Source organism: Piliocolobus tephrosceles, chromosome 4 (assembly GCF_002776525.5).
Source record: "Piliocolobus tephrosceles isolate RC106 chromosome 4, ASM277652v3, whole genome shotgun sequence".
NCBI lineage: Eukaryota > Metazoa > Chordata > Mammalia > Primates > Cercopithecidae > Piliocolobus > Piliocolobus tephrosceles.
In genome coordinates this window covers 4,932,711-4,960,351 of record NC_045437.1, presented here as the reverse complement: position 1 = coordinate 4,960,351, position 27,641 = coordinate 4,932,711, and the positions used below count along the sequence as shown (strand labels likewise).

At 39.5% G+C, this 27,641-nt stretch overlaps 1 protein-coding gene and 1 long non-coding RNA gene across 2 annotated transcripts in view; one reads left to right on the top strand and one right to left on the bottom strand.

Annotated features, from left to right (window-relative positions):
* Positions 1 to 25,460, bottom strand: part of ICE1 (interactor of little elongation complex ELL subunit 1) — a 66,667-nt gene extending 41,207 nt beyond the window's left edge. Inside the window, exons 1-10 of the mRNA XM_023218237.2 lie at positions 25,134 to 25,460; positions 12,763 to 12,821; positions 12,126 to 12,160; positions 9,279 to 9,297; positions 7,921 to 8,032; positions 5,913 to 5,989; positions 4,830 to 4,867; positions 1,610 to 1,692; positions 1,358 to 1,397; positions 1,221 to 1,277 (exon numbers count right to left, since the gene is read on the bottom strand). Of these exons, the coding sequence (XP_023074005.1) occupies positions 1,221 to 1,277; positions 1,358 to 1,397; positions 1,610 to 1,692; positions 4,830 to 4,867; positions 5,913 to 5,989; positions 7,921 to 8,032; positions 9,279 to 9,297; positions 12,126 to 12,160; positions 12,763 to 12,821; positions 25,134 to 25,217 (604 nt within the window). The 5' untranslated portion in view covers positions 25,218 to 25,460. The remainder of the gene's footprint in view (positions 1 to 1,220; positions 1,278 to 1,357; positions 1,398 to 1,609; positions 1,693 to 4,829; positions 4,868 to 5,912; positions 5,990 to 7,920; positions 8,033 to 9,278; positions 9,298 to 12,125; positions 12,161 to 12,762; positions 12,822 to 25,133) is intronic.
* A 289-nt stretch (positions 25,461 to 25,749) lies between these two features.
* LOC113225077 lies at positions 25,750 to 27,410 on the top strand. Its single transcript, XR_003309699.1, has 3 exons — positions 25,750 to 25,841; positions 26,519 to 26,689; positions 27,355 to 27,410. It is a non-coding gene; the product is annotated as an uncharacterized LOC113225077 (long non-coding RNA).
* Positions 27,411 to 27,641: the final 231 nt, after the last annotated feature.

The window sequence follows — 27,641 nt, the reverse complement described above, 5'->3', positions numbered from 1 at the left end:
ACAACAGAATGTAGGGATAGAGAGCAACTACAGAAAGAGGACAGAAGGGTTCTGCTTTGAATAGTAAGGCTTGGGAATAGCTGAATTGTAAAACAAATCTGTCAGTCCAAAAACGAAGATAATTCCATTCAACCGCAGACTACTGAATGGGAAAGTGAATGTTGTCAAGTCTTCTATTTCTTTCAGCAATAACTATTACTTAAAGTCTCATTTTCCATACACAAGAGAACAAGAATCTAGTCAAAAGCTCATGGAATCATATCTAGGGATAGTGGTAGGTGAGCAATCAATGCCCAGGCAGCTGAAAGGCGGGAACTGTTAAAGCCTTACACCAAGGAAAACATGAACTTGTACTCTGAATGTTTTAAAATATTAAAGAAAAAAAGGTAAAGGTGACTTCTAAGAGACACCACATACCTGCACACAATTGAAATGTTTTTAATCATTTCCACTTGGAGAAAAAAATTACACATTAGTGAGATGAAATACCATTATTTACTAATTAAACATTTTAAATGCATCCCCACAAAAAACCTCTGAGGTAGAGCAGAAATTCAAATTCATATTTCCATTTTTAAAAGGAAAATGAAAATACAAAAACGGAAAGTAAATGGCAGAGTCACACAACAAATGGAAGGACTGAAGTGAAAATTCTCATTTCTCACCTCTAGAGTTATGCTTCTCACCTATGAGACGTGGCGCTAAGTAATGCAGTGTGTCCACATTTGTATTACATTCCCTTGTTCCATGACCACCACTTTTCTTTGCAATTGTGGGCCTTCCCTAAACTTTTCTGTCTATACTATAGGGCTTTACTATATAATACACTATAAGGCTTGAACTCTACAGTTTTCCTGCCTGACTTTAACATTTTCTTATATAATTGGTACCTAGGAAATTTAATAAATTAATTTGATAAATTATAATCCACAGAGAAAATCTGTATTCATTAATTGAAAAGAGCAGATATTATATCTCCAACTAGTTTTCCTATCCCAAACAATATTGATTTTTGACTCTTTTATTCACTGTATTATTTTATAAGACAATAAGCTGATTATATTTGGATCTAATGAAGACACAATAACACATGACTTCTACTAAAATGAAACATCTACTAAGCCCTGGCACTTTCACAATTATATGTAGGAGCAAAACACAGCCTCACAACCCACTAAGAGTAATACACAAAACTAAAACAAAAGTTGCAATACACTCACTTTTATCTATGCTTCCATATGAATCACTTGAAATTTGTGTTCCGATATGTCTCAACTCTAAAAACATGGAGAAAAAATGGTTAATAAAATACTACATATCAAAAAGAAATTTATGTAAGCATTAACTGAATACTCACCCTTCTCATTTTTCTGTTTAGAAAATTCATCAAGCCTTTCCTGTGAAAACAAAACATTAATAGTGTTTATGCTGAACAAGAAGTGCTGCCATTCTAGACCAAATGTAAAACAGGTGCAACTTAACAGGCAGCTGGGACTGTTTTTGCCAGGGGGCCTCGTGTCTGACTCCTACATGAGTTACAACACAGAGACACTACAGAGGCCCTGGAGCCACATATTTAAGGTGTGTGTATGCTGCTTTCATCTAGTACCTGTGTCTTCTTAAATTCCTTTTCAAGTATTTTCTTTTCATTTCTCAGTTGCTTGAAGTCTTGAGTTTGCTTGACAGCAGCCTCTTTATTTAAGTCCAATGAAGCAACAGGGAGAGACAAATAATTTACTAACTTTACTACTGTGGTTAATGAAATACTCAAAATTTTATCTATTACAAGTTTTTCTCATTTCTTAAAACTTTGAAATAAATTTTGTAAAAAGCCATTGCTCCTTCCGTATTTTATCATCAGGGCTGAATGCAATACACTTTTTTCTTTAACTGTCATTTAAAGCACAGAACTAGCATGGGCCTTAAGAATCCTTTCCAAACCAGGCACAGCAATCCCAACCCCCAGTTAGGGAAGAATTCAAAGCATAAAAGGGAGTTGCCCTCCCATTTCAATCACTGGCAACCTTGAAGTCTTAGAAATTTTAGAAATGCGATTTTATCTCAGAATATAGTGTCTTTATTAGTGAGAGGAGAGGCGATCTTCTCAATGCTTATTACAGATATGGTTATTCTTCCCTGGAATTCCCTTCAACAAGTTAGCTAAAGATAATCCCTAGGACCTTTATTCGATATCCACTTTTAGGTAATAGATCTCTTTATTAGAGATCCATTTTAGGTAATCCTTCATTCTGATTTCTGGTTCTGAAGCCTCAAATGGTCCAGACATACTATTAAGAATCTGACCAGTATTGACTTTACATAAATACGCTCATATACAATTACTAACTAAAATCCCATGAAAAACCTCACTAACAATCCTCTCCTGACTCCTCTAACAAGTATGGGTATTTTTTACTCAGTAATCTTTATTACGTCACATTGATAATTTTTACTAGAAAAAATATTTTTTATACATGAAAAATAAAGGCGACATTTTGCTTCACAGAAAGTCTGTTCTAAAACCTACATATATAGTCTTACTGGCACTTCAGATTTCTTTAAAAACATTTCCTTGCAGTGGCTCACGACTATACCAGCTCCTGGGAGGCTGAGCAGGTCTCTGGAGCCCAAGGTTCAAGACCAGCCTTGGCAATACAGTGAAACTCCGTCTCTCCAAAAAATTAGTCGGGTGTGGTGGTGCTCACCTGTAGTTCCCAGCTACTCAGGAGGCGGAATAATCACCTGAGTCTAGGAGGCTGAGACTGCAGTAAGCCATGACTGTGCCAGTGTACTCCGGCTTAGGTGACAGAGTAAGACCCTCTATCAGAAAAATAATAATAATTTCCTTGGCTGGGCACAGTGGCTCATGCCTGTAATATCAGCACTTTGGGAGGCTGAGGCAGGAGAATCACTCAAGCCAAAGAGTTCAAGACCAGCCTGGGCAACCCTATCTCTACAAAAAATTTAAAAATTAGACAGGTGTGGTAGCACACACTTACAGTCCCATCACTCTGGAGGCTGAGGCTGGAGGATCGCTTCAAGGCAGAGTTACAGTGAGCTATGATTTTGCCACTGCACTCCAGTCTGGGCAACAGTGAGACCTGTCTCTAAAAAATACAAGAAGTGGGGCCAGGGGCGTTGGCTCAACATGGTGAAATCCCATCTCTACTACAAATATAAAAAAATTAGCCGGATGTGGTGGCACATGCCCCATAGGCCCAGCTACTCAGGAGGCTGAGGCAGGAGAATCGCTTGAACCCAGGAGGCAGAGGTTATAGAGAGCCGAGATCATCCCACTGCACTCCAGTCTAGGAGACAGAGCGAGATTTCGTCTAAAAAAAAAAAAAAAAAAAAAAACAAAGAAAAAATTCCGTTTTAAATAAAAAATGTGGCTGGGTGCAGTGGCTCACACATGTAATCCCAGCACTTTGGGAAGCTGAGGCGGGCAGATGCCTTGAAGTCAGCAGTTCAAGACCAGTCTGGCCAACATGGTGAAAGCCCGTCTGTACCAAAAAATACAAAAATTAGCTAGGTTTGGTGGTGCATGCCTGTAATCCCAGATGCTCAGGAGGCTGAGGTGGGAGAAACTCTTAAACCCGGAAGGCAGGGGTTGCAGTCAGCCGAGATCGCACCACCTGGACGATCGCACCACCTGGACGATCGCACCACCTGTTCAGCCTGGGCGACAGAGTGAGACCCTATCTCAAAAAATAAAATAAAATAAATAAATAATTTAAAAAGTTTAAAAATTAAAAAAAAAATTGTTTAAATACAACAGACACTTAGCTCTACATTCTTACAAGAGATGTCAACACTTAGAACACAAAATATCATTCATACTGCCAAACTGTCAGTGTTAGTGCAATAATCAAATCAGAGGAAAAATTGTTACCAAAATATTCATAGAGTTTAAGTCCAAAAAATTTGGTTCAATCAAGATAAATTAGTGACTAGAAATACTTTCAGCAACTATTATTATATGCGCCCTGATGCAACTAAATTCAAATTCTTACTTCATACTCTAAATGAAAATAAACCATCTCTGAAGTAGAGCACTAGCAAGACAATGGGTCAGAAACCCACAGCAGCTAAGATGCCCCCTGCAGTCCAGGCTGGAATGACAGGAAGATCCTGTGCAGGATGGATCTGGCAAAGCCCCTTTGTCGCTACTTGGTATTAGGTCTGTGTCCCAACCACACAATAAAGGGAGGAAAAAGCAAATAAAAAGATCTTGAGTTCAATTCCTACCAATTCCTGAAAGGTTATTAGCTGAAATGTCAGCACATAGATTCTCACATAGTCCCTCTGCATTCGTACCTACTCACTGTAGGCTAGAACCCCCAACAAGAGGGTAGGGCATGGGAGAGGATCAGGTACAAACCGGACAATCTCTAATGTAAAATGTCATGGAAATCTCTGTATGTGTGTTGTAACTATCTAAACACATCAGTTTCTTGGTACTAAAAGGAGCCACCCTTTCTACCAACCACTTATTTCATTAAGAAAAAATGAAAAAGCCCTATGAGATTCAACTTTCCAAATTAAATTTTCATTAATTACTGCTTTTTATAGCAAAAGTATGGCCTGCTATTATTTTGAGTGCAGTAACATTTCAGAGGTTTGCCACATTCCATCTCTATGTTACCATATGGTAATTGAGAGGAGTGCAGTATTCACACTTCTCTCTAACAGACCCCTTGATGCAGTCATCCATGGATGTACCATCCAAAACCACAATTCAACTATTTGATCAAGAAGTATCTTCTCATACAGTTACCAATGATTTTTTATACTGATCGAAAACTTCAGGTAACAATAGTGCCACTTACCTTGCAGCTTCTTCACCTTAGCTTCTAGTTTCTTCTTCCTAATAATGAAATTGTATAAGTTAAATGCCAAGAAACAGTGGAATAGGAAAAAATACGCTCTTATAATTTGTGGCACATATTTTTTAAATCACTAATATTTGTACAACAAATTTTCAGTCTGAACTAGTATCCTAAGAGAGAATATACTATTTAGTGTGAAATATCTTTACAGTGGATTAAAAACTTCTGTCCTTTCCACCTGAAACACATGCCATGGGCCTGTCGAGTTTCTGCCATGAGTACATCTGGGACCTTTCCTGAACCGCAGTGACAACATTCATGAGCCTAGCTGAAGTTTCTAAGTGTTCTCTAAGAGTCAGTCCAGAGTCTAATGAGTTAAGGTTACTCTTCAGGAGCATGCATGGTGTTAACAGTGGTCACAGCACCACTGTATGGGAAGCAGTGGCTGAAGAGCTGCACTTGTTTTAAGACGGATTTCTGAGAGTCTGAGAAGGTAGGTAATTCTCTGAGTCACCGCTTCATTACATCTACATTCAATTGCCTTACGTATAGCTCACATCTGTTGTGAATAAACCTGACTACAGTATGAACCTCAACAATCAATGGGATGCTTTTGCACAGCCCTTTTTATGAACAAAGACACCCATTCCACATGCTATCGGTTAAGGCACTGGTGTAAAGCAAGGGGTGGGTCACTATGTTCTGACACACACACATGTTGTGAATGCGTATACAATGCATTATATACATAAACACCTTTAGACACACACAGACACATGTGCATGCATCTATAATGCATATACATACAGAGACAAACACCTTTATGGAGTTCTTTCTTTGTGCAGCCCTTTAACATATGACAATTTATTTAATGTTCCTTATGACCCTTCAAAGTAGATATAACTTCCCGTTTACAGATGTGGAAACCAAGGTTGAGAGACTAACTAGTTCAAGACCATGCAGCTAATTATGGCCAAGAAATCCAAAGACCGTAAAAAAAAAAAAAAAAAACACTATTGACTTAAGAATTATGTATTTTCAAAAATGAAACCCTATTTCTACAGTAATTTAGTAACTACTTACTGAGCATCACTCTTCAAGCATTCTTCTTTTACACGAGCATATTCCTGATGAGTATCCTGATACAACTTTAAAGAACTCTTAAAAAAAAAAAAAAAAGATATTGTCAAAATCAAAGTCACTGACCACTGGTCATAACTTGCTTTGACTCTGATAAGCTATTAACCAAATAAACAGATATCAGGCAGAAAACCAAAGTACAATTCACGGAATATTTTAATAGAGGTAACCAGATTCTTAATAGATGAAATATGACTAACAATACAATCAAAAGGTATAACACTTAATATACTAATTTTATTGTAATTCTAAATCTTCATAATTGGTTTAAATATCAAACAGCTAATATTTTTGCCTCAACTAATTAAAATTCAATATTATCCTGAAGAAATATTAGACCATAATAAATTTAGCTAATGGTATTGCTACAGAAAAATATAAAACAAATAATTATACTTAAAGATAACTGGGGAAAATGTGTGAATACTGATATATACACCCTGACAGCTACTATAAAATGGTAAAGACACTGTTATTGAGAGTTCTAGTGGGGTATGATACATATATATTTCTTCAATCTCAACAGCTCTGAGAGATTTCTTTAATCTCAACAGCTTCATTATTCCTTTTTTACAAATGAGGAATCTGAGGGTTTGTCAGGCTGACTTATTCTTCCAAAGACAGTGACTGAACGACTAATGAGGGTTATTATTAAGGTCTGACTCCAATGTTCATGCTTCTTTTCAAATAAGGCTGAAAAGATTATAAAACCAGAATAGAGATCATTGAACACTGTGACTGTTTCTGTTTAACTTTGACAGCATAGTTACACATATAGTAAGAATGTCTATATAAAGAGCAAAGTAAGTATGTACTATTAAAGCACGTAAGACCTCAGACAGCTACATGTCACCACTAAAATAGCATAATTTGAGGAACACTCTCTAGAGGTACAAACACCACCGTTAAGAAGTGCCTAGAGAGAAGAGGTTAAGAAGTGACGATCATTCCAGGTGGCTGCTACTTGGCTCATGCAAACCACTCAAATTTATGGACTATAATGTTTTTATCTGTAAAACCTATGAATTCTAAGATTTGTGTAGGGAGTAAACAACAATTTACATAGAAAAGCGAGTTCATAGCATTTTTAACAAACTGTTTTACTGCAACCTGACTTTGAAAAGAAGACGAGCGTCCATGAAAGGACATATGTATCAGATTTTCGTTTCTGAAGTGGGCATCTTCTCCCAATGCTCCATCTCAGCTTAATAAGTATCACCCAAAAAAATCAAACACACCCTCAAAGAAGTAACCCCTACCCTGAAGCTTACTTATAAAAGCATTATTGAAAGACTCATTTTTGTGTACCTCTCACAATGACAAACCACAAGAGACTACACATGATTGTCAAAAAAAGAAATGAGATTTTTGTAAAAAGGACCAAACAAAGCTGTTAAAGTTACAGAAGTATACAGACATTGCTTAAAATACTGACTAGTTTATGAATTATGAGAGTACGTTCTTTAAAAGACACCTTAACTCATACCACAGCAGAAGCCCTACACACTTCATTCACCACTGGGCTCTCTAGAGCTAGGCCAGAGCCACTGAAGAAATAAAATTATCTCGGGCTCCCTCTCTCTTATGTACAACTCCTCTACATTTCAAGTTTGAATTTTTGCATGTTATTTTACATTTAAGCAAAAAATAAAGGTATACAAATCAATTAATGCAGAACACATAAAACCACACAAATTCACAGCTAGAAGTGTCCTCTGCTGACCCTCTCAAAAAGCATAAGCAACTAACACAGTATTGCAGAGCTAATCATCACTGTAAGGCTAAGCTACTAAGCAGTTAGTTCAGTATTCTCTAAAGCTGGTAATACACTGAGAGTCCTAACTATCCTTTATCTCCTTGAACACATCAAGGCCCCCTAGTCCCAGTTACACTGAATAAGCCGATCCTAATTCATTGACCATAAATCTTTACAGAAAATTATTGTTGGTACCTTTTTCTCTTCTAGCTCTGCTTTTAAAGATCCCAGCTCTTCCTGACATTTCTGCAGGGGAGAAATTTTTTGAAGCATCTCTTCCACTTGGTGATGCAGAGTACTATTCTCTCTAAAGACAATGAATTAACATTATTACAGAAAAGTATCTATAATGAACTATTAAATATATGTGCTTATAATTTCAGATTTCTAACTGGGAACAAAAAAAAGGATGAAAAAATCTTTTTAAATGCATTCCTCTCTACACCAACATGATCTTCACACTGCCTTTATTTCTTAGGCATAGTATTTTTTTTTTCTTTTCTTTTCTTTTTGTTAGTCAGGGTCTCATTCTGTTGCCTGGGCTGGAAAACAATGGCTAGAGTACAGTAGCACCACCACGGCTCACTGCAGCCTCGACCTCCCAGGCTTAAACGATCTTCCTGCCTCAGCCTCTCAAGTAGCTGGGACTACAGGTATGTGCCACCACACCTGGCTAATTAAAAAAAAATTTTTTTTAATAGTAAAAAAATTTTAGCATTAAGTAAATTAGTACTATTTACTATTTGAGGGCCACCACATCTGGCTAATTTACAAAAAAATTAATAGTATAAAAATTTTACTATTAAATAGTACTATTTACTATTTAATACTTACTATTAAATAGTACTATTACTATTATTATAATCTAGCCTCCCAAAGTGGTGGGATTATGGGCATGAGCTACTGCGTCCAGCCTAGTAATCTATTTTTGATAAAAGTCTACCAAAAAGCCCTGTGAGAAACAAGTAAAGTAGATTCTTAATTTGCTTAAGAATACTTTACAGTAAAATCACCCAAACAACCTGGCTGAGAGTCTGGCTATTCCAATCTCGAGTCTTGAGTTAATACCCATATATTCAACTTAAGTGACAGGCAATTTTATGGCTTACTTTATAACCACGTTTCGTCTTCTACTGGGTGATGAATCCAACCAGAGAATGAAACATTACCAAAATTTTGTGTAGGCCTATTTTCAATTGTTTAAAGTAACAGAAGATAAACAACCACATTAAATAGTGTGAACCAGGTAAACAACAGTTAATTTGACAGCAATAAGCTTCACTTCAATGGCAATGCAGTCAGTAAAAGTTACTGAAAAGTGAAGCACCAAGTTGTAATTTAAGACCTTAGTAACAAATTCATTTGAAAAATTTAATAGTAGGAAAACTCAAGTCTTCTTTTATTGTGAGCATCAAAGCAGCATTCTATATTATCAGTCAATCCGATGTACATTTTGCTCAAAGCTGTTTAAAAATCTGCTCTAATAAATGTCTATCTCAGATCAACTACTCAAATAGGTGGTTATCATAAACTATGAAAACAGGTTGGCTCACCTTCTTGCAAACTGCAGCTGTAAAACTTATTAAAGAAAACTCTGAGAATTTTATCTTCTGATTCTTGTCTGGAGATAAAACTCATTTTACAATTATTTTTAATAATTCGTGTTCAACATATATACAGGCAAGATCATAAATACTAGAAAACCATATTCAAAATGCGATCTATAACACAGTGGTAAGTCATTTTACTGAGTTACTTCCATTTACCATTATAACATGTATCAAAAGTAAAAATACGTTTCTCTAAATAGAGTTCTGTGAATAAATGTATGATTAGAATTAAAAGAATAAAGACAAACCAATATGCAACTAACAGAAAATACCATGATTTCTCTATATAGCAGAATCCCCAAACCTGTCCTTCATTCTTCAAATAGTGCAGAGAATAATTTCAGCAAAAAGTTATGTGCTTACAAAAACCATACATAACCATACTTTTTAATAAAATCCACATAAACTCTCATTTTTTACAATTTATATAATTTGATAACCTTATTTTACCATCTCATAAAGCCAGTAAAATATTCTAAGACAGCAAAAAACAATTCCTTTCTGTTTCATCTCCTAGGAATTCCTGTATTTATATCACAATATAGCACATGTATATTCATAAAAACACGTCTGCATCCTACTCTATTAGAATGTAAGCTTCTGAAGGTTTCTGAAGGCCAAGAACTATATTTTATTCATCCTAAATTACAGTAATCTTTTCAAAACAGGAAAATTTAAAAAATACCTAATGAAATAAATTTCTTGCCATTTAGAAAGAGGTGATAATGAAGTAGTAAGAATTACACAAAAAAGAGCTGAAATACTGAATTATCATAGTGCAGTTATTGAAGAAATAACTTTCCTACCTTGAAAAAAAAGGGAAAATGTACTGCTACTTTAGTGGCAAAAGGAACCACATTATATTTTTAAAAGCCATGTTAAATCTGTGACGAAAAGGAACCACATTATATTTTTAAAAACCATGTTAAATCTGTGACGTCGGTACTTCAAGTTGCAGAGCAAACAACTGCATATGTGAGGTACAACAAATGCATATGGAGCAAATGTGAAACTTTTTTTGAAAGTATGTATCTATCTGTAGCTGACAATGAAGCCAAATATCGTATCACAGAATGAACTTCTGAAATCCAGGAATAATTAAGTTTTATCCATTAAAAAATAATTCTCATAATTTCTGTTTAAAAATATTTCTGGCCAAACTTTAGAAAAGTAAAACAATTATTTCTCTGCTAGGTTTCATGTATAAGTTACCTCAAAGAGTGTGCCTATTTTTTCTAAGAATGATTCTAAGAATGATATAATGAACAGATACTCTCCTAATACTGGAACTGCCCATCAATTTCCCTATTTAGCTATCTAAAAGTTGTAATAATTGTTTCCATACACCTTTCACTAACAATTGAAGATATTATTCCTGCCATAATATGCATGTATAATTAAATGGACTGATGGTTTTAACAAATAAGGCACATGAGATTTCCAATGACCTTTATTTTTTAATGTAAAAATTCAGATGCTAAAAATACATCTAAAGGATATCTCTTAATTTTATGATTTTCACACAAATTAGAAATGATGACATGGTCTCGCTGTGTCCCCAACCAAAATCTCATCTTGAATTGTAAACCGAGTTGTGATCCCCAGGTGCTGGGGTGGAACTTTGTGGGAGGTGATTAGATCATGGGGGCAATCCCCACCGTGCTGTTCTCCTGATAATGAGTGAGTTCTCATGAGAGCCGATGGTTTTATAAGGGGCTTTTCCCCACTTCGCTCTGCACTTCTCTCTCCTGCCACCCTGTGAAGAAGGATGTGTTTGTTTCCCCTTCTGCCATGATTGTAAGTTTCCTGAGGCCTCCTAGCCATGCAGAACTCTGAGTCAATTAAATCTCTTTCCTTTACACATTACCCAGTCTCGGGCAGTCCTTTATAGCAGCATGAGAATCAACTAGTATAGATGGTACCAACACAAATAAATGAATAACGGGTGATGACATGTAAGTTCAGGTATGACAGAAATAATATTGAAGCAGGCCTCAAGTTATTGCCAAAGCTGAACAGCTGAATCTGTCCTGACATCAAACGAAGCTAAATTTCAGGGACTCCCTAAAGGAATACGTATGTTAACTTTTATGAGAGAAACTTTATGTTTTTACAGGAAAGATTTAAATCAAGGTGTCACCACTGCAAGACATGGAAGGATCAATGACACACATCTTTTTCCCACTGCTAAACAAACAGCTGACCAGACACTAACTCCACAGCTGAGCTCATTAAATGGCTACTGAACAAATGGTGACTATGAGGCCAAGAATTGTCTTCTGACTGCGCAAGAGCATTCGTGAATATACAGCAACACTATTTCTAAATGATTTTGGAGATATATATATATATTTACACACATTTCCCTGTAAATCACAAAAGTAATACAAGTCAATTGCCCAACATTTTGCATTTCCCATACTGTACTTCTTGCAGATTCAAAAGTAACATTCAGAAAGTATCACATTCAGTTTCACATTATTCGTATACCTAAAAAACATGCTACATCCTCAGTACAAATTAAGAGAAACCCATCCACAAAAAAGCTTATGAGACGTTAAGAAAATCTGAGTCAAGAAGAAAAATAATCTCATTTTTAAAACTCATCATTAAATGCGGATTAAGAATAAAAGGACTATCTGTTTACTGTGCTTGTGAGACATGTTCCCTACCGAAACCTGTTAAGTACTATCTTCCAAAAGGCCTATGATGAACAATTCTCACATCTTTTTCAGGAATTATACATAAGTTAGTTCCAAAATTCAACGAAGGGAGGCAGTAAAAGGATATCATCACATTTCTTCTGATATTCTGTTAACAAATTACTGCAACAAAGAAAAATTAGGTTACTTTTTAACTTAGAAAATATACTATGTTAAAATTATGTTTCAAGCCATGCAAGGCACCCTCTAGACTTCCTAGATTTCCTGAAACAAATGTATCCTAAATTAATGACTATATCACCTTAAATTTCTCAAAAGCATCACGTTGATATATAAGCCTTTTATTTAAAATCCTTTTGATCTGCATAGTATCTTGGCTCATACATTCATGAGACTATTACAAAGCTGAAAACAAAAACATAGGAAATCTCACACCATGGCTATAAAATACTGTTAGGAGGTTTGAGGCCCAGCAGTAAAGCTAAGAAGGTTTCGAAGATAGAAAACAGATCTTTTAAAAAGTCCAGTTTGGTAAAAATAACTTCCTGCTAACCCATGAGCTTTGTTTTAAAGGCCTGTGAACCTCTAACAAAAGGTTCAAGTCCCAAAGCTCACGGGCAATTTTATTATAATCAGCACCATCTAGGCCTCCAAAGGAGAAACTCTAGTGTTCATTCCAGCCCTGGGGGCCTAAAAGCACCACCTGCTTCAGCCAGTTTGTCAGGTTTACAAAGTTCTGCCAAACAACATGCAAATATACTTACTCTGTATTGATAATTTTTTGTTTCAAGGTAATTAATGCTTCAACATATTCATTCAAATTCTGAAAGAAAAAAAAGCCACAGTCAGTTGTTTGTTTTTATCACATGCAATTACTTTAAATGTAATTATTGTCTGTAACATTATTTATCAAATGTAATAATTTTAATAACTACATAAATACAGAAATGTTACTGTATTACTTATATTGTGTAGAGCACTATCTGAGCCCATGCTGCCTCTCTCTAAACATGTTTCTTTATCCGAATGACAGTACTCCTTTAACAGCAAGGCAGTTAGTTGTAAATACGCTTTTACTCTGTATAATTCATGACAGAGCTCAATAAATATTAACTATTTTTAGTTTGCTATTAATTATCAATCTTTACCCTGCATTGTTTCTGAGAGGACTTAAGGCTACCCCAAAAGATATATAAATTATAAAAAATACAACAACAACAACAAAAAAATAGGGGAGATGAATAGAAATATTAAAATGGACTAAGATTAAGTGAAAAAATATATAAGGATCTAGGCTGGGCACGGTGGCTCATGCCTGTAATCCCAGCACTTTGGGAGGCCGAGGCAGGTGGATTATCTGAGGTCAGTAGTTCAAGACCAGCCTGGCCAACATGGTGAAACCCTGTCTCTACTAAAAATATAAAAATTAGCCAGGTGTGGTGGCGGGCACCTGTAATCCTAGCTACTCAAGAGGCTGAGCCAGGAGAATCACTTGATCCTGAGAGGCGGAGGCTGCAATGAGCTGAGATCGTGCACTACAGATGTCACCAGTGACAGAGTGAGATTCCGTCTCAAAAAATACATATATGTGTGTGTGTATATATATGTATCTATATTACATTTTAGGGAGCAACCACAAATTTGGCTCTAAATTATTGCTATCAACCCAAAAGGAAAAACATCCGTCATTACACTGTTGAAATAAACGTACCTCAGATTTTAAAATGAGCTAATTTTTTCTTTTCATTAGCTTCTTTCCTTTAATGTCTCCTTTTTCCATCACTAAATACTTCAGAAGGACTTACTTTTTCCATCACTAAATACTTCAGAAATAAGGACTTACTTTTAAGCATAACCACAACAGCCTTCATAAGTAATAATTACACCAAGTAATAATTTGAAATTATCCAAACTATGTTCAATTTTCACTGATTATCCCAATAGTTTTCTAGATAATCCAAATGATTTTTATATTTACAGTAATATTTCCCTTGATGATAATGTCTGCCTTTTCCTCTCAGTTGTGTTATGTATCTGTTAAAACATCTACACATTAAAATAAAGTCAAATGTATAGTTTATCTTGTAATCTCACCATCTGTCAAAAATCACGGTGTGTTTTTAACTTTCAACTGTCAGAACTGCCACCGCATATATAAACTATATTTTTGGATGTACTCCATCTATCAAATTGCCGTTGAGGGAGATTTAGGTCATTTTCTAGTCTTTACAGACAGCATGCTATGAATTTCCGTGCCCACTCCTTTGTCAAACATTTCTATTTTTCCTGAGAATAAAGTCCAAATACTGGTTGGTACTGCTCGACCAGACTTACGTATTTCAGAGGTTTACACTGAAAAAGGTAAAGGATATAAACTGTCAATTCCCAGATTAAGAATCTGAAATAGACAATAGACATTTTTTTAAAAAGGTATTCCACCTTTTTCATATCAGGAAATGCTAACTAAAACAACAAAAATTTACTTTTCGTCCACTAGGCTAGACTGAAATAAACATATTGGTAAGGATTTAAGGAAAATAAAATTCACACTATGGGTGGTAGTATTCGAAGAGCATTTTGGCTGCATATGATAAAATCAAAACATGTACAGTGATATTTTTTCTATTTTTCCTCTATGCATTCCTGAAGGATGTTTTCTACATCCTGGTTAGCTTTTACACTCAAGGTTAATTTGTTTTTACCACTAGCATGAGTACTACATTTATATTGTTGTTTTTGCTATATTACATTTCCTAATTGGTTCTTGTGGGTAATTACTAATTTTTGTTTGTTGATTACAGTAAGACCTGCTCATTTTATAGCAATGTCACTTATAAACATATACACAAAAGATCTAAATATGATATATGCAAAGCAAATCCAGCAGTGCTGCAGATTCTCTTGGATGTGTTATGTGACTAGTTTCAACATTCACTGATAATTTTATCCTACCTTTACTCATGCTTATACTTCGTTTGCCCTCTTTCCTGAACTGACTAAGGCTTCAGGACAATATTGAATAGTAGGGGTAATAACAGGTGTCTTTGTCTTAAAAGTTGGAATTAGTTAATTAAATTTGCTCTGTTCCAGGTTATTGGTTGATATCCTTTAACCATGTTATGAAACTTCTACACACAGTCTGCTAAAACATTTTCATGTATAGGTATCAAACTTCATCAAATAAATTTCTGCATCTATTTAGTTTCAATATGTATTTTTCTCCCTTTATTTATTAATTTCAGTGAACTAAAATAGACTTTCTAATGATAAAGCAGCCTTACATTCCTGGGGATAAAAATAATCGAATACTATGTTAACACTATTTAAACACAATGAGGATTCCATTCCCCAATATCCTACTTAGGTTCTTTTTTTTTCCATCTATGTTCATAAGTGATAATGCCTATACCATTTTTGCACTAAAATGAGTAGGATGCCTTTCCCTTGCTAAAAACTGTAAGGAGGCAGTAAACTAGGAACACCTCTCATACATGAATAACACTTTGCTAGGTACAGAATTGTTGGGTCACCATCTGTTAAGCGTTAAATCACGACCTGCACCACAAAAGACATGCTGAAGTCCTAACTCGCAGTATCTCAGAATGACCTTATTTAGCAATAGGGTCTTTACAGATATGATCAGGTTAAGATGAGGTCATACTGGACTAGACTGGGCCCTAATCCAGATTTGTGGTCAGAGAGAGTGGATGTATGCATTTGCTTTTATTTCCCTCCCTAAAACCAGCTAAAACTACAGTCAAAAAAATTTTTTTTTCAAAAGGCAAAACCAACAAGGATGACAGGATAAAAGACAAACGGAAACTAGAAAGCAGACTCAAGAGTGCTGATTTAGCACCCAAGAAAGCCAGCAGTGGGGAAAAGTGAGAACCAACTCCATTTACACTGCAAAACTTCAACAAGCTTGAGACTCAGTAACATGGGTTCTTTTGAGAAGAAGGTGAACGGGGATGGAACTAAAACAAGCACTAGTTGCAAACTTTCTCATAAGCATTTAATCCCAATCCCCAACCATCCACCATGCCTCAGAGAAATCGCTCCCCCTCAGCCAGCAGAAGGAGGTTTGCTTTTTGAAGGTCTCTGTAACACCACGGCCCCTTGGGGCAGGTGTACTATGTCAAAAGAACAAGGATTAAATAAACCTAAGCACAGTGGTCTAAGACTGGCTGCCTATCTCTCTCCATTCAGCTTCCAAACAGTGTAGTTCTTCTGTCTTCCACGAACAAGAATGGAAATACCTTCTTAGAGATAAGATCTAAAGGTAATGACACTGGATATTCTTCAATCAATAAATGGCCCAACCAGACTAGCCTGCCTTGACACTCAGGCAGAAGCCCCACATCCTCGGTGTATCCGCTACTCTTTGCAAGGATTTCCAAACATGATGACACAGACCTGCAATGTGAAACAGGTTAAAGCAAGCAAAAGTAACCCGAAAGTAAACAAAAACTGAAAAGAAAACTTAAAAACTGTTTATTAATAGGATGAGATAAATAATATATTTGTGAAACAAGTTATTTTTGAAAGGAATATTCAGAGCTCTTAAAATTGAAAAAAAACTTAAAAATTAAAAATGAACACTCTAGAATAACTAAAACTAAAAGACAATAACAAGTGTTGCTGATGATGTGGAGAAACTGAATACATTCCTCATACATTGCTGGTGGGAACATAAAATGGGGCAGCTGCCGCGGAAACTAGTTTTGCGGTTCCTCAAAATGTTAAATAGTTACCCAACGATCCAACAGTCCCATTCCTAGGTATACACCCAAGAGAACTGAAAACAGAGTCCATGGCAAACTTACACACTGATATTTATAGCAGCACTATTCACACTAGCCAAAAAGTGAACATAAACTAAATGTCCATTAAAGGATGAATTGATTCACAAAATGTCATATATCCATACAACAGGAATTATTTGACAATGACAACAAACAAACGATACATGCTACAACATGGACCAACCTTGAAACATTATGTTAAGTGAAAAAAGCCAGTTACAAAAGTCTATGTATATTCTAGAATCTATTCATATGAATTTTCCGTAACAGAACCAAAAGTAATCCAGTGGTTGCCAGAGACTGGAAGAAGAGTGGAGAGACAGAAATTACTAGTAATTAGTATAGGGTTTCTTTGGGGAAGGTGGAGGATGAAAATGTTTTAGGACTATGTAGTGGTGATGTGAATCGCACTGAATTGCATACAATAAAAGGTTGAATTTTATATGTAAATTATATTTCAATAATGCTGTTATAGCTAAATGAAAACCAGGACAGCAAAAATGACAAAGACTCAAAATATTTGACCATAAAGTCAAAAAAAAAGGACCCAGAAAATAAAATAAAAACCCAGACATAGGAAAAGAAGGAAAATAAATAAAAACAAACAGGGTATCAACAGAAGAGGTCCCACATACCCAACAATAAGAGTTCCACATAAAGAATAAGGCGAAGATGGAGACCTAATCAAAAAAAAAAAAAAAATGCTAGTATTCAAGAAAAGTTCCCAGAAGCAAACCTAGAAATTTCTAATTGAAATGGTCTGGAATATGGACTCCGACAGGATTCAAACCATGAAACAAGAACAAAAAATTTCAGACCACTGGAGACAAAGACCCTACAAGAATCCCAAGAGCAAAATAAAATGAATCAGGTGATACACAAAGAATCTGGAGCCAGAATGGCTTCAGACTTCAACAGCAACACTAAAAACTACAGACCTAGAAAGCAAGCCTTTGAAATGACAAAGGGCAAGTAATTCCAAGATAAAATTCTATACAATAAATATTTTCAAATCTGCAAAGTCTCTATAAACTTGCTTCCTTTCTCAGGGGGTACTGAAAGATGTGAACATGGTCCTTCAGAATGGAGATGAGGGTGAAGAGAGCCCTCAGAATGCTGCTGTGTACCAGAGGAGAGCAGGGCCCAAGGCTCGAAGGGAGAAGAAAATGAAAGACTGAAAACCAAGTATTTATACCAAACTGGAAGAGACTTGCAAGGGAAAGGAGTTATTTTTGGACATGCATTTAAACTATTATTTTTTCTAAAATAAAAGTAATTCTTCCTCTTTTTCCTCCCATTCTCTTTTGAGTTCTTTGGTATCCTAGCTCATCTTTCCCATGATGCTTCCAGATGTCACTTTGACTTGTCAAGTACTTAGGGAGAGACGCCAAAGAAACCTCAGGCTCCAGAGTCACAGCATCAGATTCACATTCCTATTCCACCACCACTTTCTGCTGAGTGACCTTGGGCACATTTATTTAACCTCTCCCTTGCCTCAAAACTATTTCATCAGTTTCAGGTGGAGAAACTGAAGCACAAAGAGTTTAAACAACTGGCATACTATCAGGATTAAATAGGATGCACCGTATAAAGTGTTCAACCCAGTCCCTGGCATAGTAGTAAGCACTCACTAGTATCTTCAGGATGAAAAACTGAATTAAAGATACAATCATTACCAGGGAAAACAAGAAACCATGCAGAAAACACCACAGCTTAGCTTCAAACAACACAGTCATAAAAATGTCAACTTCAAATACTGATCTCATTGAAATCATAACTATACTGAACAAATGGAGAGAGAAGCGAGATGCTTAGGTATGGTGGAGTATGGGGCAGTAAGACAGCTGAATCCTCATCTCCCAAAGTCAGCAATGAGAGTCCACTATTTAACGACAGGCAAGTTCATTGTAAAACACACAGTGGAAGCAATTAAAAATGGTTCTCTTGGAAAGCAGGGATGAGTGGGACTGGGGGCTGCTGACTGTCTTAACAACTCTTGTATATCTATCTAGCTGCCTTTTTATATTTAACTGTGATAAAAAAATCATGAAACACCATTATAATGGGAAAACAAAAGATTTCTCAGTTATCCAATAGCATTCTAGTCTCTGACTAACATTATTTCCCAAGGCCCTGCTGCATATCAGCTCAAATTTGGTCAGATACTGTATTATCTGTGGTCAGATATTGTAATACTCTAATAAAACATTTTTTTTTTCCTCCTGTCAGATTCAAATGTCATTTATGTTGGCTGAAACCAAGGCCTCTAAATAATGAACCTCTCAATTGTGAGAGTGAGCAGGGTATGCCTGGGTGAAGGGCGCTCAGACTGTTCTGATCCACATTCATTCCTGCACAGGTCCAGCTACTATGGAAGAAATGAGGTTCAAAGTGTTCTTCCTCTCCGGGAGACACTAAGGGTTGTTTCCTTGATTATCGCTTCTCCTAGCAGCCCTGCTCTCCCCTTCTAGAGCTTCTATTACATCGTCTATTGGAAAGTTCAGGCTTATTTTCAATTCTCTCCTCTTTTCTCTCATAACTACAATCTTTTGTTATTCTTTGCCTTCTGGGTGATTTTCTTAAGCTATACTTATTCACTAACACAATTCCCATAGCAGCCCACTCCCTTACTCAAGACTTTCTGTTCCCCATTTACTTCTCCCCTCTAGCAGACAATTTTAACTTTATCCATACAATATCCTCCTGAACTGTCACTGTGAATGTTGATCCCCATGCTTCCTTCCTTTCTTGGGGAAGTACAGTCACGCCTGGCTGAGCACTCAGGGCAAGGAGCAAGCTAGCAGGCCTACTGGCTGCGAGGACATGACAGAAGACATGGCCAATGTAGCCGGGAAAATGGTTATGCTAAGGCAGTAAATATATAGATAATACAGCAAACAAATAAATACAGATGATAACAGGATATGTAGTCTGCTCAAACACATCAGTAAATACGTAAGAGAGGACAGTTTCTTAACTTCAGCACTACTGACATCTTGGGCTAAAAGGAAGACAGCATGTTCGGCAGAATCTCTGGCCTCTACCAGCTGGCTGTAGCACTCCCCAAGCCCCAAGGTGTGTGTGTGGCAAACAATTAACACAGCAGGCCTGAAAACATGATCCTTAGCAAGACCTGCTTGCAAGGCGGGCCATTGGCTGTCACCTGGGGACTCGGATTTCTGGAGGGTTCCTTCCCATCATTCCCCAAACTGATGAAAGTGGCTCACTATATGTGGTTTATGTTCAACACCTGCTTTCCTTGTGGGAGTCTGGAATCTTGGTGCTTGCTAGGCAGAGGGCGCCTACAGGATCAGACCCCAATAAAAAACTCGGGCACTAGGTCCCTAATGAGATTCCATGGCAGACAGCACTTCACAAGTCCGGTTATAACACGATACTGGAGCACTTAGGCATGTCCTGTGTGACTCCACTGGGAAACACTCTCAGAAGCTTGTGCCTGATTTCCTCAGACTTTGCCCCCTATGCCTTTTCCCTTTACTGATTTCACTCTGTATCCTTTGCCTATAAGAAACCACAGCCATGAGTATATCTATATGCTAAGTCCTATGAGTACTGAACCTGAGTGTGGTCTTAGGGACTCCAAGACTGACAACCAAAAATGTCTTCAGAAGTTGTAAAAACGTTCGCTGAGGAATGCAAGGCTCTGCTGCTTAAACTTTCACAAATATGAAAGACAAAGACTAAATGAAGAAGGCTGAAGAGACATGACAATAAAATATAACACATATTCCTGACACGACTTTGAATAAGAAAGCAAAAAGCCACTCCTGGGCCAGTAAGCAAAATCTGAATAGGTCTACAGTTGCATCAATGTTACTATCCTGATTTGAAGGGGTGTAGGGTATTTATGCCAGAAAATTTTCATATTTGGAGGAAGCATACCTTGGAGCATGTACTGGAAACAAAGCGTATGTGTGCACATAATGATGAAGCAAATGCAGTAACATGTTAACAATTTGTGATTTTGAGAACATCAGGGTGGTTTGTATTATTGTAGCAACTTTCTTCTAAGTCTGAAATTATTTCAAAATTATTTTTAAAAATCACACTACTCACACTTACTGCTTTGCTGGGGGAGATCTGGCTAACTGCTCAGTATGACTCCTCTCTGACAAACCACTTATTCCTTGTGTGCTTGCTGTTTATTAACTGCTCTTATTTAAAATCAAAGCCTACACTGATCTCTAGCAGAGTGTGTCTTCTCACCTGCTAGAACATCTGGCACAGTGTGGACTGGAACAGGGCGACAAGGCAGGAATGTCCACCTCTCGCTAACTGTGCCCCAACCACACCCACCCACCAAACCCAAGCAGAGTGGCTTCTGGGTGCTGGGAAGGCAAACCCCAGTCTCTCCAGCCCCACCTCAGTTATCCCCACCTCTACTCTGTGCTTCATCTATCATCAACTACTTTTTCCCCTCCAAGCCTTGGCACAACCTGTTCTGTCTACAACACTCTCCCTCCATCTTTTCCCTCTTCGTTAACTGCAAACCATCTTTCGGACCTCAATTTAGATTCACTTTTATGAAGTCTTCAGAGAGGTGGCACAATTCCTATACAGCTATCCCTCCTACGTGCTCCCAGAGCACCTCATATGTCCCTTACCATAATATTTATATTATACATAAACTGTGGTTGCTTTTCTACTTAACTGTAACCTCAACTAGAATGGGCTCCATGCCTCTTCTGTTCCTGATTATATTCTGAAACACAGCATAGCATCATATATAAATCGACGCTCAATAAATGTGTTTGGTAAATGAATGAATTACAATTTTGTGAGCATTCCTTGTAACAGGGCCATTTATAAATCAATAGGTCTGGAATAAAATGTTTCAAGTTCCAAATGACACTTAAATCACTAGCAATTATCAATGGGAGTCCAGCACAAGCTTATGAATAGGCTCAAATCCGTACCAAGGACAACTATACACCAAACTCACTGAACCTAATCTATATACATGAGATGAACAACATAATCATGTTTCAAACTCTCATCTGGATCTCCAGGAGAATCCGACTGTTTTGCACTGCAGTGAAGTCAGCAAATACGGGCCTCTCCTTCACCAGAATAAAGTGCCTACGTCAGTTTCACTAGCTTGACTTAAAAACACACAACCTAAGACTTTACTTAATCATACATAATACATAATACATAATATAACCAGAGTGAGGACCCACATTGGTATATCTGACTGCCAAAGTTCTGCAACCCACATGGGCATTGGGCTATGGATCAGCAATGAACTACTGTAATTAACGAGAGTAACAAAACAGATATGAAGTAATTTGTGAGAGTACGAACAAAAGACACAGAAAACGCAGTCTATCTATACACTTCTGAATCAAATAATGATCTCTGCAAAGGTACTGTTATTTCTTCAACAACTAAAGAAAAAAAGGACAGGGAGGATTAAGAAATGAAAGGAAGATTTTGAGTGCAAGCAAACCACTATTCAAGACAGAGGCAAGTTAGCCTAACATTACAGTTCAAAACAAAGTCACAACACCAAAACAATACCTAGTTGCAACCCCCCAATCCATCCTGCATACCACTAACTGTTACTTCTACTACAAGCACTGTCCTAATGTAACTATGCAAAAACCTTCACCATCCCATAACACTGACAGAAATGAGTACGATAATTTATGATAGTTACCATTCAAGGTTCTCTATAAACTGCCAGGAACCTATTTTTCTAGACTCACTTTGCACAACTACAGAATTCCTCCAGAGACTCTACTCATAACTTTCCCCTAAAAAGGTGATCCGATTCCAGGCCACAGAAAATCCAAATGCAATAGTGTTCTGACCTATCTTAGTTTACAGAAGAGCTCTGTAAACTAAGGCCCTACACCGGTGTTTACAATGTTTCAATGGAACACAGGCATACTCACTTCTTTATGAATTGTCTACAGCTGCTTTCACATGAAAATGGCAGAGCTGAGCAGTTCTGAACAAGCCCCCAAAGCCTAAACACTTGTGATCTTGCCCCTTACAGAAAAAGTCTGCAGACCCCTGGATCTAGGACTATCCTTATTGATGTTTTGAGAACCCACAGCGGGAATGTGGCAAGGGTGGAAGAAAGGAGATTCAATCTGAGGCCATAGATTTGAGTAGTTCACACCACCGTGGAAGCAGTGGAGATGTCAAAAAGCGGGTGAATTATGAAGGTAGAGCAGACAGAATCTGATAAACTGGATACAGGTTGTGAGAAAAAAGAGCTGCACCAAGGATGTCATCTAGTTTCTGGCCTAAGCAACCAGAAGGATACAGTTGCTAAATTTAACCAGAACAGATCCATGACCGAAAAGCACAATTCACATCAGTAGTTCTTCTGCACAAAAGCCTCCAATGACTCACCATTTCCATCAGAGAAGCCCAAACCCCAACAATGGTCTACAGGAGCCCACACAATCAGGCCCTCCTCCTACCTTCCTGACTCCCAGCATTCACTCTGCTCCAGCTTCACTGGCTTTCTGGCTCTTCCCAAGCACACCACGCCAGCTCCTGCTACAGTTCTTCACATCTGATGTTTCCACTGTATGGGAGACTTTACTTGCAAGATTTCAACAGAGCTTATTCTCTCAGCTTTGCTCCAATAAAAACGTTCCAGGACTCCCTACTTAAATTCCAACAGCCACTAGCCTAGTCCCCACCCATTCATTCCCTCCCCATCTCCGTTCAATTCATCAACAACGTTTTCATTACCCTCTAACATAACTCATTTGTTTCATTTATCCTGCTACCCTGCTAAAATGGAAGCTCCAAGAGATCAAGAATTTTTGTCTTTTTCTCCCCCAATGCCATAATTGCAATGTCTAAAATACAGCAGGTGATCAATAAATATTTGTTGAGTGAATTGGCTCAAATAATAAATACAATGTATTAAAGATTCGGGAGAACTGCAATCACGTTCCTGGGGTCGGGGGGAGGGCGCGTTATAAGATACCTACACAGTGCAGCTCAGTGAAGGCAATGATCTTACTATTAGTTCTCCTCCTACTCACAAAAGCAGCACATTTCCTTCCTCTCCTCCCTTCAACACTTAAAACGTTTGCAATCAGTTCACAGATACCACACTTAAAATGGAAACCAAGTTTCTCGGCATGGCCTAACTAGCCTGCACTCCCTTCTGGTCACATCAACCATCTTCCGTCAGCACTGAGCTCATGCCAACCATACCATGTTCTGCTCACCAAAGACACCCTGCTCTTTCTCACCACAGGAACCTTTCCACCTGTTAACCCCTCTACCCAGAAAGCTCTTCCCACATCTCTTCTGACAGCCTGATCCTTCTCATTATTCAAATATCTAAAAGTTACTGACTCAAAAATAACCTACCTGACTACCCTAAGAGACAAGATCAATATTCCAACATCCTCCTTTATTTTCTAAGACCTAAAATCTTCTAAGGCCTTATTCACACACACGGATATTACTTAGGAGAGATCCTATTTTGTTCACTACAATGTCTGTAGTTCCCAGAACACTAGGCAGAGTAGGTGATGAGGTGCTGGTGAGTTCCGTTTTATCACTGAAACCGCGATAGTAGGAAGTTAAAAGAGACGCCCGACATCAGGCAGCTAGGAGAGCCGTGGGAAATGAGGGGGACTATTTCCCAAGTACCACCCCATAAGATCTGGAGCCATACTCCAGCAATTCTCCCTTATGTCACTATAAAGAAGAGCCCACGCCGCTATTAGAAACTTCCAGGCTCTGCATGCCTTTAATAAACTACTTTTATCAAACAACTGACAAGCTACTTGGCCAATTACTTGGCTTGCTTTTTAAAATACTAGCCTCGGGATGGCACATCTGATATAAGCTGAAATGCCTCCCTGGACTCTTCGAGTCTAATGACTCAGACAACCCACATGTCACGTAAGATTCTGCCTCCAAACAACAAACACTCAAGATGGGCCAGAAGACCAAAGCGTTATCCTCAGGGAGATGATTACCCTCGGCATTTCACCTGTCCCTCACCGACCTAGGGAGTCAGCCCCAGGGAGCGCTGAGGCTGGGTAGGGAAGGTGGGGGCCCTCCAGAACTCGCTCACTCCACCCCCACCGTTACACCAGCGCATTCCAGTCAATGAACTCTGGGTTTCAATCCTAAATAAAGCAATGGAAGCCGTCTCCAAAACTCATGTAGGAAAAAGGGAGCAGAGAGACCAGCGAGCATGAGCTTCGGTCGGGAACGGAGAGCAGCGCACTGAGGCACAGCCCGCGCGGCCGGACTCCACATCCCTGCGCTGCCGGCCGGCCGGGCCCAGTCGCCCCACGCGCCCGCGGCCCCGGGAGGTGCCGCACCTGCTGCAGAGAGGCGCAGCCCTGACATCGCGACAGGTCCGCCGCCGTCCCGGGCGCCGCCGAATGGGTCTCGCCCGGCATCATGGTGCCGCCGCCGGGCCCGGTGGGCACGCACGCCTCAGGGGCCCGCGGCGTCGGCCCCGTCCTGTCTCTGCTGATGCCGCCGGGGCCGCCGCCTGCCAGGCCGCTTCCCGCCAGGTCCGGGCGGGTCCATCCGTGCACAGAGGTCCCCGTGGGGCTAGCGAAAGGCTCTCCGAGCCAGAGCTGCCTCAGGCACTAAAAAGAAACGCTACCCGGCGCGGCCCCCGAGCGCGACGCACTCCAGTCAGGGCCCCGCCCCGCCCTGGCTCGCCCCGCCCCTCCATAGGGCGCGGGACTGCCTAAAGCGCTGCCTGAGCAATACCGGGAGAGGAGCTGTGCGATGCGGCGGGAGAATCCCCCGCAGAGGAGCAACCAAGAGGAGTGGAGGGATCGAAGGTGCATTCCTTCCACTGTTAAGGGTCGACCCTTTATTGCCAGCTTGCTGTACGATAGGCTTTCCATAGACACCTAAAGGCCTCCGCTAGGTGGGCGGTGACGCGCCCGTGACGTAAGCTCTAGTCGCCTGAGAAGTGGAAGGACCCCGCGTCCAGGACAGGAAAGTGCGTGATTTACAGCTAGAGGGACAGGCGCTGTCCCGGAGCCCGTCCTGGGCCAGGGAGCAGGAGGGTGAGGGACTACAGTTCCCGACTTGCCGCGGGGCGGGCGGAGATCGTGCGCTCTCTTTAGCCGCTCCCAGTGCGCTTCGGCGCCAGTTGCATGGCCTTGGCAGCCAGTGGCGGATCTCCTCCTGTAATAGTCCACTTGTCTTCCGACCTCTCGCTCCTCGGTTGTGTCCTTGCCGGTAGCCGCGGCAGCCCCTCATGCCCGAGCGGCGGGTTCCCAGGCCCAGCTGTGGGCGCCACCGCCCACCATGCGCCAAGCCCAGAGCCAGGTTGAATCCTTCGCCACCCTGTCCACCCATTTGGCCATTATCCTGCCACCTCCAAATCCTGTTTTTGACACCTCTCGGGAGAGAGGGAAAATGGAAAGAAAAAGGAATAAATTCCTCGTGGCCGTAGTTAGTGGGTAAATTCAGATCTCGTTTGAACCGAGGCTTTTCAGAGTTGTCTTTTTAGTATTCACAGCTTGTCGCCATCAGTACCTTGTTGAGAAGCCTCTCGCAACCTCCATCGTGTGGTTATAAAATCCAAATTCCTTATAAAGTCCAAATTCAAGAGGAGGAGTGCATGTTTAGTTAAGTTAATGTCTAGACCTTACCAGCCAATGTCTATCTCTTCAGTATGGAAATTGCAACTGAAAACACCCCTTCCAAAAAAAGCAGTCTGCATTTTTCTCTTCTCCAGATTTAGCACCCCTGACCTTGCTTACACACTCTGGATACCACCTGCTGTGGAGTGGCGGAAGCAGACATCCAGCGATAGTTAGGTTTCCTGTCGTTGACACCCAAGCAAGAAAGGCGTGTACCTAACTGAGGACCTGCCCGTGATAGAAGTCTCAGCTTTTCTCAGAGACAGGTAGGCAGAAAACAAGGGTAAGGTTAAAAAAGAAGAGGGAAGTGAGCAGATCCACAGCAGGACGCAGCTATACAATGGAAGACAGACCCTGTGACCCATGAAGGAGAGGGGCTGCAGGTATTAGAGAGAGACCTGTAGGGATCATGATCGTTCTGGTGCTAGCGTCTGATCCCAGACAAATTTATCTTCACCATTACTTCGCTTTTATGTACAGTTACTTAAATGAGTGTTTTTCCAAAGTACCTTACTGGAGAAGACACCAGCTCTCTCTCCCTCTACACCATCCACCCACAGCCACGACGCACTTTTATGATTAGGGGCCCTTGGAATTCTCACTGCTGCCTCCCTGTCTGTGCACCCTTGCCAGTATTTTCCCCTCACCTGGAACACACTTCCTTCCAGCTCTAGGTGTGGAAAGCCTACCTGCTCTTCCAGGTTCCGTGGTTTACCTCCACAACCCCAAGGATCTCCAACCTTTTTTGGCCCTTTAGCACGGAGTAATTTTTAGTAACACCACATTTTCAGTTGGATGATAGTGATTTTTATGTCTTAGAGATGAGTCTTCCCTTTAAATGCTGCAAAGTGCTGCATAGTAGATGTCAAATGAATGTCAGAAGGAATCAAATTTACTGCAAATAATTGAAGGTAAGTGTTTGGACCAACAGAGGCAAGATGGTGCACTTCCGGGTTCTTCTTCACCACCAACTCTTCCCGCATGCGCGAAAAGGCAGCCGGCGACCCGGAAGGTGCAGACCAACTGGGCATGCACCAGGTGACGTCAATCCGAAGAGACCAAGATTTACCTGGTCGCACCTGCGGAACGCCCCTGACACGCCCATGCCCCACCTATTGCCCTCCCACTCCTAGAAAAGCCGCTCTCCACCATTGAGCCAGGGGGACTTCCCAGCTTCCCAGTCCTGTCGGGATGTCGGAACTCCGTCCGAGGGCCCCA